At 37.2% G+C, this 18416-nt stretch overlaps 1 protein-coding gene across 1 annotated transcript in view; it reads left to right on the forward strand.

The window, feature by feature from the left end:
* Positions 1-3945: 3945 nt before the first annotated feature.
* Positions 3946-18416, forward strand: part of LOC132098092 (dihydropyrimidinase-related protein 2-like) — a 30531-nt gene continuing 16060 nt past the window's right edge. The window contains exon 1 of the mRNA XM_059504215.1: positions 3946-4303. Within this exon, the coding sequence (XP_059360198.1) occupies positions 4262-4303 (42 nt within the window). The 5' untranslated portion in view covers positions 3946-4261. The remainder of the gene's footprint in view (positions 4304-18416) is intronic.

Raw genomic sequence — 18416 nt, forward strand, 5'->3', positions numbered from 1 at the left:
TTTATTCTGTTATGTGCAAACCTCAAATATGGAAAGCTAACAAATGCTTCAGTATCAGATAAAAGCAAAATGTTGTTTTGTTTAAAGGGAAAGTGCACCCAAAAATGAGACCTCAGACGCTCACCCTTGTGATGTTCAGAACTGTTTGACTTTCTTTCTTCTGTGAAACACTAAACTCTTCAAGAAGCTGGTTATATTATGGTATGGAATGGAATGGAAATTATTTTATTTGAAACAGGGACAATGCACAAATAAACATTAAACTTGTTAAACAAGAGAATATTTCTTGGGCAAGGTTATAGCAACAATTGCAAATTTCCACCTGTAGTCCCTGGGCAGGTATGACAAATTAAAAAAAAGAACAATTTTAAAATAGAAATTTCACAGAATTATGGATAAAATGATGTCCATTGAGATTACAGACAAACAAGTTTGCAAAAACAGAACCAGGGAGGCCATCAACCCATTTACTCTCTGTCTCCTCTCTCTCCAGCACACACACACACACAGGTATACTATCTCAAAGATGTATAATAATAATATTATAATATATATATATATATATATATATATATATATATATATATATATATATATATATAAAACAACCATAAAATTGGATTATGGCTTAAATTTGAGTCTGTTCCTCCTCACATGTATAACTTCAAAAACTTGAAATATAATGAAATAAGTATGCACTACTTTTGAACTTTCCATTACACCTTAAATGCAATGGATAAAAAGTATGAACATCTTTTGTATTCCAGAGAAAAAATAAAATAAAAATCAGTTGGTTCAGGATGAAATTATGACTTTTTTTCTGAATTTTTGGATGCACTGTCCCTTTAAGAACTCAAACTGAATTGAGTGTTTGAAGATGATTTGTGATGTTCATATTTCATTTCATGATGGAATCAATATGTACTTCAAGCATATTTCTGTCTGTTCAAAGAATGTGAAGTAGTTTGGTTTCAGTCTTATTTAGATATTATATTCATGATCCATTATTGCATTATTTTTATGATTCTTTTATGCCACTGCCAGAAGAAAAACCTCTTCCCCCATGTTTCCTTCACTTGCCTTAATTACTGCATGCTGAACTTTATTTGGTTTGTTTGGATGGTTGGTTGAAACAGCCAGCTTTGGTTCTCATAAGTCATCCACTGTGAATAATTGTTTTCACAAAAGAGATTTAGTAACATTTAGATCACAGCGTAAACCTGTATATGTTGATTTAGTAAGTAATTACAGTGATCTCTTCTTCATGTGGTCTGAAATTGTTTAAATCTTGTTCATAGGTGGACATTGAGCTGTTAGCTTTCTTTTGCCAAAGCATTTTTAGCCAACCATTGTAGAATTTGAACTGACTGATTCACCACACTTGTGTAAATCATGTCTGGTGTTTTGTTTGTATTTAAAGTAGATAAATGATAAACAGATTTTTATGTGTTTCTGAATGTGTTTATATTGCCATAAAAATTGCATCCGCTACGAGAGCGTTTTGAGTTTATTTACTCACACTGTTTAATATGAATGTTCTTTAACAGGACACTCCTTTGTCATCTGATTGGTCATTCTAAACAATGCATATTATAGACTATTACTGCCAACTGTTTTTAAAAAAAAGTAATGCATTAACAATGAAGTTAGGGACTTTTCACACTGCACTTATCCCCATGTTATCATCGTTCCCCATATTTAATCCTGTTTCACACTTGTAGTTTAGAAGTGGGTTAGGGCTGCTTTTATCCCAGGTCATAAAACATTGCTCTGGAACAGGATTAGCAGCACTTTTGTGGTGTCAATGGATGCGGTGCATGAATGTCAAGGCTAGGTGCTAGCAACCGACAGCCAATTTAGCTGATATTCACATGCTTTAGCTTGGAAACATTATGCAAAACTGTGTATGAAAATTGACCTTTCTGTGTATGAGAGGAAATGTCAAAATGTGACAGGAAGCACCTGAATTGGAGAAAAGAAGATATTGTTTTATTCTTCATTTTATATTTCGGATCAGAAAAATTTGATAGTACATTTTGCAATAATTGGAGAATGCTCTGAGCCCTTTGGGCTCCACAACTATGAAAATGAAAAAGTTCACTTTATTAATACTCAAGATTCAAAATTCATACACTACATGATTGAGTAGCCTACATAGTGCATAAGTACATAGTGTATAAAAAATATTTTTTATTGTATAATAAATTCTACTGGATAAACTGAAATGTAAACTAGAGTTGCATACTTAAACCATGCAAAAAATGTACATGGCATAAGCAGGGCTAGTGTGCTAGTCTAAAAAATAGTCAATGATAGTTAGCACATTACTGCCTCCTGATGGCTAAAAAGCCAAACTCATGGTAAACTTCAGTGACTGAAGTGACAGTAAAGCAAACATCCATCCATCCAGAGCCACGGATGAACATTGTGATTATAGATCTACTAGGAAGAGCAAATGGAGATTTTATTCTCGCAGTGGAAAGCATGCTGTAGTTTGTGTAGCTGCATTCTGGAGTTGGTTTCATCTTCTAAAGCAGCTCATTGTTTGCTCCTTTTCACAATCACATTGTCTCTGTTATACTATTCAACAATGTGAGATGCTTCCAGATAGTTTGTACACTCATTTTTCCTTTGTGCAGCAAACTGGTCACATTAATAAAGAACGATTAGCCATGCACTGAGAACTGGACCATAAAATACCAAATTATCTCACACAAGAGCGGGGATCCATTGTGTTGGTGGTGGTCCTCATTTATGGGAGACAGGCTTAGAGCAGCAGCCTACCCAGTAAGCCACGGCAACTATAGACACTCAGTGGGAGGAGCCTGTTGGCTACCATTCATGTGATTGGCTGCTGGCAGGTGTTCTGAGGTTGCATATGCTGAAGTGGAGGGGTTTTGTGTAATTTACATGTGTGTGCACAAGGCTATAGGAGAAATCTAAAGCGTAATTAATTATTTGTAAGCAAAATACCATTATATTGTAATTCTTCCCATAATATTTAAGTATGAAAATGCAAGATGAATCCTTTTGCATTTTTAAAAGTGCATCTTCATTGATAAGGCCTGACGCATTTTAGGGACATTTTAGGGAGTTGAAATTCCAGAATTTATTCACACTGATGCTTAAGTCACACATAACATTTAATAAAGGCACAGTCAATTATATAATCTTCATCAGTAATATAATTAAATGTTATTATTGGTTCTGAATTAATATATTATATTGTTGTGTTGTTTCATATTCCATTATCTGGAAATATCAGCCTCTTAAAGAAAGAAAGAAAGAAAGAAAGCTGTTGGTCTAACCATAATGAATAAAGTAAAACAATAAATCAACACAACATATTTCGTAAAACCTGTGATTTTATTTAAGCAAATAAAATCAAAAAGGATATATTAATAAATAAATAAATCATTTAATATACTTAATTTTTTTATTATTAAGGATAAACCAGGTCATGAGTCATTTCTAAGGAAGTGGAAATGTTGAAATTTGATTTGATATGAATTTTAATTGAAATGAATTAATAAATAAATATATCTGCTGGTCTAACCATATTGAATAAAGGGGGGGGGCAGCTATATTAAAACTTGTCCAATTTTATTTCATTTTATTTCTGATTGAATTCATATGAATTGTTTATTTGAACAGCAAAATTATTTGTATATTAATATACAAAAATGTGTATTATTCAAAAGAGAGACCTCAGAATACTGTCAACTTTCATATAAATACCTTTTCTCATTGTCATATCATACAGAAAATGTAACTCTTGTTATTGCTTTTGTGCTTCGCCAAAATAGTAATCAAAATAATTTAGTAATACAATAAAAACAGATGTAAAATAGAAATCAACAGAAATGTAATTGTTTCCCTAACATTTTATCTAATGAATCTTTTCCTGCATGTATGAAGTGTGTGTGTGCGTGTGTGTGTGTGTGTGCGCGCGCGCGTGTGTGTGTGTGGATCAGGGTGGGGTGTTGCGCATGCACGGTGGCTTTGGCCGTGTAAATCTCCGTCGGTGTCTGTCTGGAGCGTCCTGCCGCTTCGCCGGAACAAGAGAGAAGAGTCCGTCACCTGAACAATTCGTCGTCCACCTTCAGAATCTCTGCAGGATTGTCTGGAAACCTTCGTCCCTCGCGCCCGGTTTGTTTTGTGCCGACGGCGGCGGGTGACATTGAGCTGCGGGGCGTCGCTTCTCCAAACGCGCATCGGGAATCATTATTACGCGTGCGTATCTCCAGCCATCAGCGCAGAGATGTCCGGATACCAGGGCAAGAAGAACATCCCTCGCATCACTGTGAGTACAAATCAACAAAAAGATGGACTTAAAACCCGCGCGATTAAAGCGACAAAGAATAAGAGGGCATGAAATGACAGCGACTCCACAGATTCAGAGAACGAGAATCGAGTTATATGCAGTTCGGGTTTGTGCTTTTATAGTGGTCCAGTTATGTCAATACCATTCCATCAGATGTCGGAATACTGTCACCTCTGGTTTCTGTGTATGATGTGCTCAGGCTCACTTTAATGTGTTTCTTTGTGGGTCACCCTTTGGAGCTCTATAGGTCACACGGGATTCGTTTGTTATCTTGTGAAAAGCTATCAAGAATGCATGCATTATAAAACATGCCTCATTTAAACAGAAAATTATGCATTATTCCTGGCATAACCATAACCTGCCTATTGTAATTGCATATTAGAATTTATTAAATTCAGTTTAGTCTTATACTGCTACAATGTTATGTACTAAATGAACGGAGCATCTTTGTGACTGGTGATTTGTATGTAGTTAGGATGGTGAATGATTTCAGTGCATTTTTTATTTTTCATTTCACGATTGTATGGGAAGCTGATAAACATGCATGCATTATTTTAAATCCTAGTGTTATAATGTAATGCATAGCCTTAGATAGAATAAACATAATTCTTAGGTATTACATTATCTCCAGTGAATTTGAAGCAATGCATCTTTGCAGTTCCTTGGAAATCTTTGTGAACTGTGGTTTTGCGTGCACTGGAAACATCCACTGTTTCAGTTTATATTAAAACAACTTCACAGACAGCTGTTAAACAAGCATGTTATTTTAAGATCCTAGGAATACCCTAAAGCATAGCCTTAAAAAAATTCCTATTCATTTTTGCACAATATCTTGCCTTCGTGAAAATGAAGCAATGAATCACTGCAGTTCTTTGGAAATCTTTGTGAATGTGGTTTTGCATGCATTGAAACATTCACCATCATAAGTAGGCCTATGCTTCATTTGATTTACAAACAATCTGTTAAGCAGGCATGCATTATTTTAAGATCCTAGGGATATACCGTAATGCATAGCCTCAAATAAAGTAAACAAATTTTTTTTATCTATCCTTACAAGATATGTATCTTATTTCAAATGAATTTGAAGCAATGCATTATTGCAGTTCTTTGGAAACCTTTGTGAATTATCGCTTTTGCATGAACTGAAAACATTCACCTTCAAAATGTCATTTTATTGAAAAACTAGCTCACGGAAAGCATGCATGCATCCTTTTGGATGTATCATAACCTTAAATTAAATCAAACCAATCATTATAAACTATTCCAGCAGAACCTGTTTCAGATTTAGTAGCATGAATGTGTCTTACAAGATATATCACCAGCCCTGCATGCATCAACAACATTCACCTTCAAAAGTGCATTTCATTAATGTAAAAAGCAGCTTCAGTTTAGCTGCCAGTACAATGGCCTACGCACCCACCCCTGCTGTGAGCCGAAGCTGGTTTGATAGCCATGCTAAATGCAGAGAAATGAATGAAAATCCTCTTTTGAAAGTAGGTCAGTGAATGTAAAGGTATGTGGTGAAACATGCCTGTAAAATGTCTTCAGTCCACCAGTGAACTTTATAGACCAAAGGCAACGTGCACTGCATTGATATTCACTGGGATTGTTTTAGAGGCAGCACTAATCAGTTAACGGAGCCCTGTAGGAACGGGCAGATCTGGGACAGGAGGGAGAAAGATGAAAACTCTCCCTTTGCCGTTAGATCTTGCCTTTAGCTCTTGGATGTCAGCTAAGCTTCAGCCATCTTAAGGGATGGTGATAAGACTGGCAGTGGGTGGCAAACACAGATACTGTACTGCACACTCAAAGATGTTAAAGGAATAGTTCATGTTACAGTATGTCATTGTTTTAAACCTGCATGCAGTGAAAAACAGGAGAGCATTTGAATATTCATGCAGCTGTCTTTTATACAAGGACATGGTCTTTCAAGCTCCGAAATTAACACAAAAGCATCATTAAATATTATGTAACTAGTCCATAAGACTTATGTATTATATATTACAGTTCTTCTGAACACATGACAGCTTTTGTGAGGAACAGACCCAAATGTAATTTTAGCAAATCTTTAAAATCATTTGCATCCATGTTTGGAAGTTGTCATTAGCAGCTGTGCATCAAAGGCAGAAATGCGAATGAAATTGTATGGAAAAGAGCTGCATGAAGATTCTTACAATTGTCTTTGGATCTTTATAAGGAAATGCCTATGGGAAAATGCATGCTATATTAGAGAAGAGTTAACTTTACAGATGTGTAAAGTTAAACTTATTGCGTGTGGTATATTATGAGTGAAGCCAGACATTCAATAAGACAACCATGTTGGAAAAATATGAAAAATCAAAGGTCTTGTGATGTGCACTGATTTTTTTCTGCATTCCTATTTCAGTGGTAGTTGCAATCTGTAGATGATGTCATTTCAGAGGCTGGAGCAAGTTGTTACATGTTGATGACAGATTTCCGACAGTGGAAAGATGTCATCTTTTTTCTTCTTTAGGATAATGTGTAGATGTATAGCTTGATATATGAAATATTAGCTGAAAAATCTCATTTCAAACGGAACATCTTATTGAAACTTTAAACTAAATATTTAAAAAAAATATAAGTTTGCATATTTGTTTTGTTGATAAATCAGGCTTTTATGGCTCATACTGTATGACATAGTGAGAATATGGAGAAAATAACACCTGAATTTGATTCAGATGCCCATACTGAGCAAAAATATGCAATTTGGTGCAGATGCTGATATTTAAATGGACAAAAAAGTAAAATAAAATGTGGGTAATTCTGTAAATCATTTAGATATTATGTTATAAAAAAAAAAACATATAAATATCAGTTTTCACTCTATACCTACCAATAACAGATATTAATAAGATTATATTTAAATGCTTAATTTTATGGCCAAGGCTCTGTAGTTTCGAAACCTATAATGAAAAGCAATATAATGAAGATTAATGAAAAAATCTTCCTCAAAAGCTTATAGGAATGTATTTGACACATTTAACGTGACCCTTATGGATAATCAAGTAAACCTAAGTTACTTTAGTCCAGTAAATGTTCATCTTCAAATATTACAAACAACATGAAATGTATTTCTATGTTCACTTTATAAAAAGATTTCACAGTGAAAAGAACCATGAGGTGGATGTTTGTACAATTATCCTAAAAACTATCAATCAGTCAACAGCAGGCATTAAGTAGATTGTATAAAACAGGTTTTTCAGCAAAGTTTATCATGTTGATCATTTCATGGCCTTAGAAATTCATGTATAAAATATGATATGTAGTCTTTACAGGGTTAAGGAAGTACTTAAGATACAGTTTGATGCAATGTTGGTTTTAACTAGAAATGTGACTTTGGTTTTTATATCTGTACGTCTGGCTTGTTTTTTTTTAATTTTTTTAGGATGGTTTGACAATGTCGTGACAAACACGGCCTGGGCACTCCATCCTTTCTGTCTGAAACACACACCTACACCCCCATAGCCCACTTTCTAGCCTTGTTTTCTGCAGCAATCACATTCCCGCAGTCATCGTCCGCAGCGTATCGAATGGCTGAGAGGTCTGCCGGTTTTATGTCGTTCGCTCTGGCTCTCATTGATTTGATAAAAGTGCAGCCTTTCGTTCCCTTTGACCCCTGTGTGAATTAGCTACAGTAATGAAACTGATCTTAAATTACTGAGGTGTGTGTCAGTAACCTATGCTGTGAAACTTTTATTGCTCATTCATGGCGGTTACGAACCCTTTTGTTAAAAGTGGCTACGTAAGGGTTGCACAACATAAAGAAGGACACGTGAAACACGAGTAGGCTGTGTTGACATTTATTACTCACAAACATATAGAAAACTCACGCAACACGCATCACTGACAAAGAAACATAACCTTCAAATAATATGAAGGTAACCAATATTAACAAGACGAACAACAAAGTAATTTAACTAAAATAAAACAAAAGAAAGAAAAGAAAAACTAAAGAAAAGACAAAAGCTTATTTGCTGGTTCTCCCCTCTCCTGCCATGCTCCGCTTCAACGTCATTATTATAGTGAGTAATCAAACGACTCCAACGAGACGCAGATGTACAATGATCCACAGGTGTCATCCACCTAATGACAAACTCAGACAGAAAAACACAAGAGTCATGATGTCATCACTAGAGAGGAAACAAGACAGAAACCGTAACACTCCCCCACTTAAAGAAAGAACCAGTCTTCTTTTTAGACAGGTTCTGGATGAAGCGAACAGTAAGAGCAACCAAGAACATAATTACAATAATACAAACTTACACACCTACATATAGATTAAAATATACATTTACCTAGCCCCGAGAAAGGGCATCTGCCACGATGTTGTCAGTTCCTTTCTTGTGATGTATTTCGAGATTGTAACATTGAGCCATTAACGCCCAGCGCATCAACCGTTGGTTATGATTGTACATTTTATTTAAAAAAAAACAACGGATTATGGTCCGTGTAGACGATGACGGGAGTAGAGCTGTAGCCAACGTACACATTGAAGTGCTGCAAAGCAAGCAACATAGCTAGAGTCTCTTTTTCGATAGTAGAATAATTCAACTGGTGACGGTTGAATTTAGCTGAGAAATAAGATACTGGATGGGAAATTCCATCAGCACCACTCTGAAGGAGGACAGCTCCAACTCCGGTCGCGCTGGCGTCTACCTCAAGCTTGAAAGGACGAGCCAGGGCAGGCGCGGACAACACCGGGACACTGCAAAGGAGAGACTTTGCACACAGAAAGGCACTTTGACATTCATCAGTCCAATTAAAAACAACTTTAGAGCTGCACATCTTCGTCAAGGGAGTGACCACAGTCGAGAAATTTTTACAAAAACACCTGTAATAGCCAGCCATGCCTAAAAATCGTCGCAACTCTCTCCTCGTAGTGGGCACAGGGTATGCAAGAATAGCGGTCACTTTTGCGTCGACCGGACGTACTTGACCGTTTCCCACCTGTTTCCCCAAATAGGTAACGGTGGCTTTTGCAAAATCGCATTTAGTCAGATTTAAAGTTAAAGAAGCGGCTGCTAATCGGCTAAAAACATTGTGCAAAGTAGAGATGTGCTCAGTCCACGTAGAAGAATAAACAACAACATCGTCAAGATAAATATTACAGTTTGGAAAGTCACTCAACACTGTAGACATTAACCTTTGAAAGGTAGCAGGTGCGTTCCGAAGACCGAACACCATACGCGTATATTGAAAGAAAGAATCGGGAGTCACAAATGCGGAGATATCAGAAGCACGGTCAGTCAATGGCACCTGCCAATAGCCTTTTAAAAGGTCTAATTTCGTAATGTACCGAGCAGTACCAAGGTTGTCAATACAATCCTCTATTCGAGGCAACGGAAATGCATCCGGCACAGTAACAGAATTCACCTTGCGAAAATCGGTACAGAAACGGAATGAACCGTCCGCTTTAGGTACTAAAATGCATGGTGAACTCCACGGGCTATTACTCTTTTTGGCGAAACCATTTGTAACCAGATAGTTCACCTCACATTTCATGATCTCCCGTTTACCTACTGGAGAACGATACACCTGCTGTTTAATGGGAAGTGCGTTACCCACCTCAATATCATGTTGGATGACAGAGGTACCCGACGGAACATCACTAAACAAGTTAGGATACTCTTCGATCAAGTCAATCACATCCTGACGCTGGTCGCTAGATAAATAAGACAAATGAGATGTTAAAACTCTTTAAATCTCTGAATTCTTTAGAGGACAACCACTGAACATCTCCGTTGACATTTTCAACCCATCATCAACATCTTCAGCACCCATGGTACTGGAAAGCAAAGATACTCGTTCCACATTTGACACCGGTTGTACTTCACTCTGGGACACGTCAGTCCCCTCATCAGTCTTCTCAGTTCGTGCTACATATTGTTTCAGCATATTTACATGACACAAACGTGTCTTCCGTCGTCGTTCTGGGGTATGGACTATATAATCAGTGTCACTCAGCTTGCTCTTAATTACATAAGGACCTGCAAATCGCGCAGCTAAAGCAGAACCAGGTAAAGGGAGCAACACTAGTACTTTTTCTCCAGGCGTAAAATTACGCACAACCGCGATCTTGTCAAAATGACACTTCATTTTCTTCTGTGAACGAGAAAGAGCTTCTTTCGCGACAGCACACGCATTTCGCAATCGTTCACGGGTACGAGAAACAAAATCAAGCACATTAGGTTTCTCAGTCACCCCAGTAGAGAAAAATTCATCTTTCAGTACTTTTAAAGGACCCCGTACATTATCTCCAAAGACCAATTCCGACGGACTAAAACCAAGTGACTCTTGTCGCGCTTCACGCAGTGCAAATAAAACCAAAGGGACTCCCTCATCCCACTCATTCCCTGCCTCCAGGCAATATTTTCGCAAACTGGACTTCAGCGTCTGGTGCCACCTCTCCAGTGCCCCCTGCGATTCAGGATGATAGGCACTGGATGTGACACGTGACACGCTCAAACCTTTCAACACATTTCGGAATATTTTTGACAAGAAATTAGTTCCTTGGTCGGTTTGAACAGTTCTCGGCAACCCGAATGTTGTGAAAAATTTTATTAGAGCTTTAGTGACGCTTTTGGCAGTTATATTCCGTAACGGAATTGCTTCTGGAAACCGTGTGACAGCGCACATAATTGTTAAAATATACTGAGAACCGGATTTAGTTCGCGGCAGCGGCCCGACGCAATCTACCAAGACGCGTTCAAACGGTTCACCTACAGCCGGAATAGGTCGAAGTGGAGCAGGTGGCACAATCTGATTGGGCTTTCCGACTACTTGACATACATGACAGGACTTACAATATCGAGACACATCAGCCTTCAACCCAGGCCAAAAGAAATGCTGGAGCACCCGATGGTAAGTTTTATTTATTCCAAGGTGCCCAGACCAAGGATGATCATGTGCCAAGCTCAGAATATGCTGTCGAAATTTCGAGGGTACCACAATCTGATGGACCACGTTCCAGTCATCCGAATTTTCATCATTCGATAATCGAGCATTCCAGCTACGCATTAACACAGTGTTGTTCCAATAGAACTTATGGTTATACGAAGGTGACTTTTGAGTGTCAGCACTTAAACGACATTTCTCTAAGGTATGATCACTTTTCTGTGCTGCAGTAAGAACATCGCACGAAATAGGCAAAAATACGTCAGGATCGGGACAAACAGATTTTTGGATCGAATTAACATTCACATGCTCTGTCACCGCATTCTTCTCAAAAATCTCTGCAAAAATAGACTCACCTAAATTCACTTCATTCTTACCGAAACTTTTCCCCTGAGCGCGTGTCGTAACTGCACTGAAAGCAAAAACATTCGCGAAATGTTGTGGGAGCGCATCTGGTTGCTGATCAGTAACTGGGATTTTAGTAACATGCACAACTGGCATCACCTTTCCTCCAGCCAGATCATTTCCCATGATAAAATCAATACCTTTCACAGGAAGGGAAGAACGAGCCGCTACATTAAAACATCCAGAAACTAATTCAGACGTCACCCAGACGCGATGAAGAGGGACCGTGATAAAACCCATTTCTATACCCTGCAGGATGGTGCTAGTATCACATTCAGAGCTTGCACAAAAAGGCAAAATGTCAGACAGTATAAAAGATTGAGATCCTCCCGTATCACGTAAGATCTTCACAGCTTTCTGATCCTCAACACACCCAGTTAACGAAACATAACCGTCAAACACGAAAGGCTGAAAACACTCCTCAGGAGCTACTGACATCATGGTCTGTGGAGACACATTTTTTACTAAAACTGAACCGCGAGGTTGAGCTGAAAAATCCTGACGTTCATGCTTTCGTTTTAAAATTCGACACTCAGCAATAATATGTCCAACCTTGTGATAATAGCCACACTCTTTACACATTTTCGGGCTAGATGGACTAGGCCTGACTTTAAAGTCAGAAGAATTAACTTCATTCTCTCTTTGTGAAGCGTATCCTAAATCACTCGCACGCTTTACAAACACAGGTTTATGAATGAGTGCATACTCGTCTGCTAAAACAGCTGCTTGCTGCAAAAGTAGTAACCTTTTGTTCGTTTAAATATAAAGCAGTACGCTCAGGAACACAATTCTTAAACTCTTCAATGAGCAACAGTTCACACAAAGACTGATAATCCGCGACTTTACACGCCTTTATCCATCGATCAAAAAGAATACCCTTCTCACGGGCAAATTCGACATATGTCTGAGAAGCAGATTTTTTCGTTGAGCGAAAACGTTGTCGGTAATGTTCAGGTACTAACTCATAGGCACGGAGAATCGCATTTTTTACTGTCTCATATTGAACACTTTCCTCTAACGGAAGAGATGCACAAACTTCTTGCGCTTTCCCTGTTAATTTACATTGTAACATTAATGACCAAACCTCTGTTGGCCACTTTAAAGCAGATGCTATCCTTTCAAATGCCTGAAAATAAGCTTCAACCTCTTTCTCCCGAAAAGGTGGAACAATTACAATATTTTTCGCTACATTAAACGAAGTCGAATGATCAAGAGAATCCGTTAACACAGGCAAAGAATTAACTATAGGTATCGCAGGAATATCTGGCACTAATGCAGCAGCTTCAATCTCAGAAGAACTAGGTCGATCTTTAAAAGCAAATTTTTTAGATCGTTTTGGATCATCTCGACCAGACTCTAACTCTAGCTGACGCATTTTAATTTTCATCTCCGTATCAATACGGTGCAATTCAAGCTGATGCTGCAACTCATCCTTCCGTGCTTGAGCTCTGTCTTGCGTCTCAAGCTGTAAACGAGCTAAACTTACTTTTAAACGCAAACCTCCCTGATGTACAGGTGATTCTTCGGTAGAGAGGGATAAAGGTTCAAACTTAGGCAAAGAAAGAGGGGGTGGGCCTACCTTGGCCCCACCATCGGCACCCGGCGTAACTGGATTGCCAGCGAGAGAACGCAATGAGGTAGAAGAATGCAATGGGGGTTGTTCCTCATCCATCACAGCTGCACCTGATTCTGCTGATTCAGGAAAATCCTCCAATAAAGACAACACCCCAATGACCCCATCCTTAATTAAACCAATTAACAAACAAGCTTTCAAGTCTTTCTTAAGCAATGTTTTAGAAACAGGTATTTCAAAATGTTGAGCAATAAGGAACAAATCGTCCTTTCTACATGTTTCCAACACTGCAATGCTAGGTTGACTTACAAACGCATTTAAAATCAAACTTCGCCATAATAACTTAATGAGCAAAAACAAACATAATAAATTAGTAGGCTATGAACGACTCCGGACCTAAACCTACCTAACCGAGACCTAACTAAGACCTCTCTAGTCTTCAGAGGGTACCAGTTAAGAGGCAAGCCTCTCCCCCGGAGTACCTCCAAAAATAACAAACTAAAATAATAAAGAAAACAATAAATAGTAAACCGTAGTGAGAACCGGCGCTAAGCACGGCCCCCCTGGTTTACTCTACCTACCCGGAGATCGCCCAGCACCACCAACCTTTATCTGCTCATTAAACAAAATTAAAGTAATCAAATATCTCGACGAGCCCCCAATTTATGTTACGAACCCTTTTGTTAAAAGTGGCTACGTAAGGGTTGCACAACATAAAGAAGGACACGTGAAACACGAGTACGCTACGTTGACATTTATTACTCACAAACATATAGAAAACTCACGCAACACGCATCACTGACAAAGAAACATAACCTTCAAATAATATGAAGGTAACCAATATTAACAAGACGAACAACAAAGTAATTTAACTAAAATAAAACAAAAGAAAGAAAAGAAAAACTAAAGAAAAGACAAAAGCTTATTTGCTGGTTCTCCCCTCTCCTGCCATGCTCCGCTTCAACGTCATTATTATAGTGAGTAATCAAACGACTCCAACGAGACGCAGGTGTACAATGATCCACAGGTGTCATCCACCTAATGACAAACTCAGACAGAAAAACACAAGAGTCATGATGTCATCACTAGAGAGGAAACAAGACAGAAACCGTAACAATGGCTCAGAAGTTGTATGTATTTTTTGTCTTCCACAAAAATTATTTAAACATTCTTAAATCAACATACATTTACTTGAGAAGTTGAAAATTAGCTTAACATCTAAAAAAGAGAAAGAAAAAATTATTTGAGTTTTTTTTTCTTAAAATGGAGGGGTTCTGCCAATGGGGTAAGACAAAAAAAATCTTACTTTCTCTTTGAATTATGATTATCTTTCTTACCCCATTGGCAAATATTTTTAATTGATTTAAGCAAAAACTAACAAAATGTTGAATTTTGAAAATTTAAATTTTTAGAAGACAAGTCTTCATATCTTAAGCCATTTTGTTATGTATCTCGATTCAAGAATGTTTAGATATTTGTATTGGAAATCAAAACACAAAAATATTAAGAAAGAAATTTTTTTTCAGTGTAAACATTCTTGGATCAAAGTACATTTATTTTAAAAAGCAGAAAATTTACTTAAAGGGGTGGTTGGTTGTGATTTCCATTTTTTTTACGTTATTTAGTGTGTACTGTTGTTGTTTGAGCATAAACAGTATCTGCAAAGTTATGAAGCTGCAAACGGAGATATCATTTTCTAAAATTATGTCAGTTTAATGCTTACAAAATGGCTCGTATAGGGACTACAACGAGTTACCTCCCAGGTTTGTGACGTCACAAACCCTGAAATGTACATAAGCCCCGCCCCCGGGAACATGCAACAGAGGAGACCAAGTTGAAGGCCATGTTGTGCTGCTTTAGAGAAGAGGAAGTGTTCCTGCCATGCAATCAAAACTGGAAAACAACACAGTTTACAGTGTATAATTCCTTACAAAAATATAGATATAAGATAAGATTTTATAGATATAAAATAAGAAAAGTTTCATTTGGACTTTCCGTCATGTTTGAGTTTATATTGAGATCTTTAGGTTTTGATTGCAGACATCTTGTTGAATATGAGCAAAGTCTGAGACGTTAATATCTTCTGAAAACCCTAAAACGAAATTGTGATTTTTTTTTTTTTTTTTTTTGGAAACAGGATCCTTAAACAGTTTGCTCTCCATTTGATCTCATAACCTTCTATAAAAGCATGAGAAATGGAAATCTTCTTTATGATTTTAATTTTTTGATTTCTGAGTTTAAATGGCTAAAATAATGTGGCTTTTATCACATGTAAGTGTAGCAGTGTCACTGGCATGTGCTTCAAAAGAGTGGTTAGAAAAATCACTGAAGGAAATTGCAGAGTTATAGCATGTAATATGTCTTCAATGTCAGTGCCAATAAACTTGGTTTCTACACCTAATGTGCTTTTGATTGTTGGCAGACAAACTGCTCGCTGTAATTTGACATTCATTTTGTTAAAACTATGACATTTATACGACCTCAGTTGTCGCAATAAAGATAATTTTTCATCTTTGACAGCACACTGACCCTATGGATTACACTGATTGCTAGTTCAGAACCCGAAAACCTCATTCTGATTTGAAGCTGAACTCATTATTAACCCTCTGGCGCAGAAAGACTGAACATTTCCAGCTAGTGCAAGCAGTTGAGCTCATGTTTAAAAAAGACCTCTGAGAGTCTATCATGATAGTCCTACTGTTACACTGAAAAACAATTGATATAGAAACTATTTTCACTCAGACATTGCTAGTAAATTTCTCAAATAATTACAAATAAAACAGGAAGTAACAAGTGCGGGTGAAATTTTGATGTATAAAAACTTAAAAGTATTTGCTTGTAAAACAAACTCTAATAATAAAATAAAATTTATTTGGATCCTTTGCAGTGAATGGGTGCCGTCAGAATGAGAGTCCAAACAGGTGATAAAAACATCACAATAATCCACAAGTAATCCACACCACTCTAAAAGCTCACTCCAGTCTAATAGTTAATGTCTTGAGAAGTGAAAAGCAGCATTTTTATAAGAAACAAATACATAATTAAGATGTTTTTAACTTTTTCTTTCGATTCTGGCCATAATCCACAATAACGCTTCCTTCAGTGAGAAAGTTTCTCACTTCAAAATCCACTCGCACATTTGTTTAGAGCTGTTTTTAACTGTATTAACTTGTAAACATTGCTTGATTTGTGCAGATTTCTCTCCTGATTTACAGGACATTCTGAATATTATGCATTATGGTCTTGTATTTTAGTTGCAATCAACGGTTTAAAGTAAAAAAAAAAATGTCTTAATGGTGGATTTCTTTATTTCAAGCACACAGCTTTTCACTTCACAAGACATTAACTGATGGACTGGACTGGAGTGGTGTGGATTATTGTGATGCTTTGATCAGCTGTTTGGACTCTCATTCTGATGGCACCCATTCACTGCAGAGGACCAATTGCTGAGACAGTGATGCAATGCTACATTTTTTCAAATCTGATTTGATGACCATACAAACTCATCTCAATTTTGGATGGTTTGGGGGTAAATAATTTTCAGTTTTGGTTGAACTATTCCTTTAAACCAGAATTGTTAGCTGTAAATATGTAGAAGAAAGCAACGCTAATGCTTGATGTAGTGTCTAATGTGGCAGCTGCACTGTTATGAATTGCAAACTTGCATATTTCTAAAGCAATGACTTGGTAGCTAGAAGTATCTCCATGCATGTAACTGCACAAAGTAAAAATACTCTAAATATCACTTTGGCCACAGAAGTATGAAATTAATTCAATAAAATACTGTACAATATTTGCAGTTCAAAACCAAAATAAACACAAATGTGGGAAGAGAAATTGAGACTGGTGAACCAGCTTTGACCTGATTAAATCATTTGTCTGTGGGCATTTATGTAGCATGACTAAGAGATCTGTAAAATGTCTAGTCTATTTTTTATTTTTTTTGAAAGCCACATCAAAGTAAACATAGCAGACTACAACCCTTAAAATACTCAGTCCAGGCATGTAAATGCACATGTATTTATAGGGTTTTTGTGTTTGGATTGCATTCTTACACACGTTTACATGCATTTATGTTATTCACATGAAGCCTTGAAACACCAAAACGTGAAGAATCTGAGCGTTTGACCCACTTACTGGAGCACACTTACTTTCGGAAAGTGCACGCAGGATGGGAGTGCACTCTGTCCAAGGGCCATTATGACTGTCAATTGGAGTAGCTTGAGTTAGTGTGTGTGTGTCTTTAGGATAAAAGTATGCACCAGATTCACTGTAAGTGGGTCACAGGGATTTGTTCTGGTATGGATGGACTCTCTGGAGGCCATCATTAGCAGCCCCTCACGTACACACTACATGTGCATCTGAGGAAAAAGTCAATTATTAAGTGCTGCATTTGTCTCTTTAATCTAAACAGAGCCGCAGAAGGCGCTATTAGCTGTCGGAAATACATTTAACCATAACAGACGTTTAGTTTAACATTTCATGTACAAACACTGTAATGCATGATCTAGAGGAGGGACATTTGCTGTTACGTAATGACCCATTAAGCCCATTCACAGGCTTTACAATGGATTAAAGGAATATTCTGGGTTCAATACGAGTTCAGCTCTAACAACAGCATTTGTTGTATAATGTTGATTACCATAGAAAAATATTGAAACTTTTTTGCAGGTTGAGAAATACAATGAGAGCATACAGTGCCAGCATCCTGAGGATTTATGTGGTCATAGTCAATACTTCATGCTGCTCATATTTTTTGTTATTCTTCTATGTAAAATACGTGTAATTTGAGTTGTAAAGTCACTATTTATCTAGGTGCTGCTCTTTCAGATGGGTGTCAGAGTGTGTAGCTTTTATTATCCGGTTATTTTTTGGTCATCAAACACCATGAACATGCAGAAATCAGGAAGATTGTGTTCCTTTGTCGATTTAAAACTTCCAGCCCAAACTTACGTCAGTTTCCATTTCTGGTATCATGCCAAATTTAGCAGGATTGGGTTTTATGTCATCTTGAAGTTGTAATATTGGACAGGCAAAGGTAAGCAAACGATTCTATCACACTAGTCTCATGCTAACTAGTGGCCGTTTTTTGGACCCATATTTTTCATTATATTGCATGTGCATTATTGTAACTGTGATTTACTTTTTTAATTAGAGATGAGTAGTAATATGTTGTGTCATAGTTGACATGTATGTCCT

The sequence above is a fragment of the Carassius carassius genome, chromosome 21, assembly GCF_963082965.1.
Source record: "Carassius carassius chromosome 21, fCarCar2.1, whole genome shotgun sequence".
NCBI classification, from domain to species: domain Eukaryota; kingdom Metazoa; phylum Chordata; class Actinopteri; order Cypriniformes; family Cyprinidae; genus Carassius; species Carassius carassius.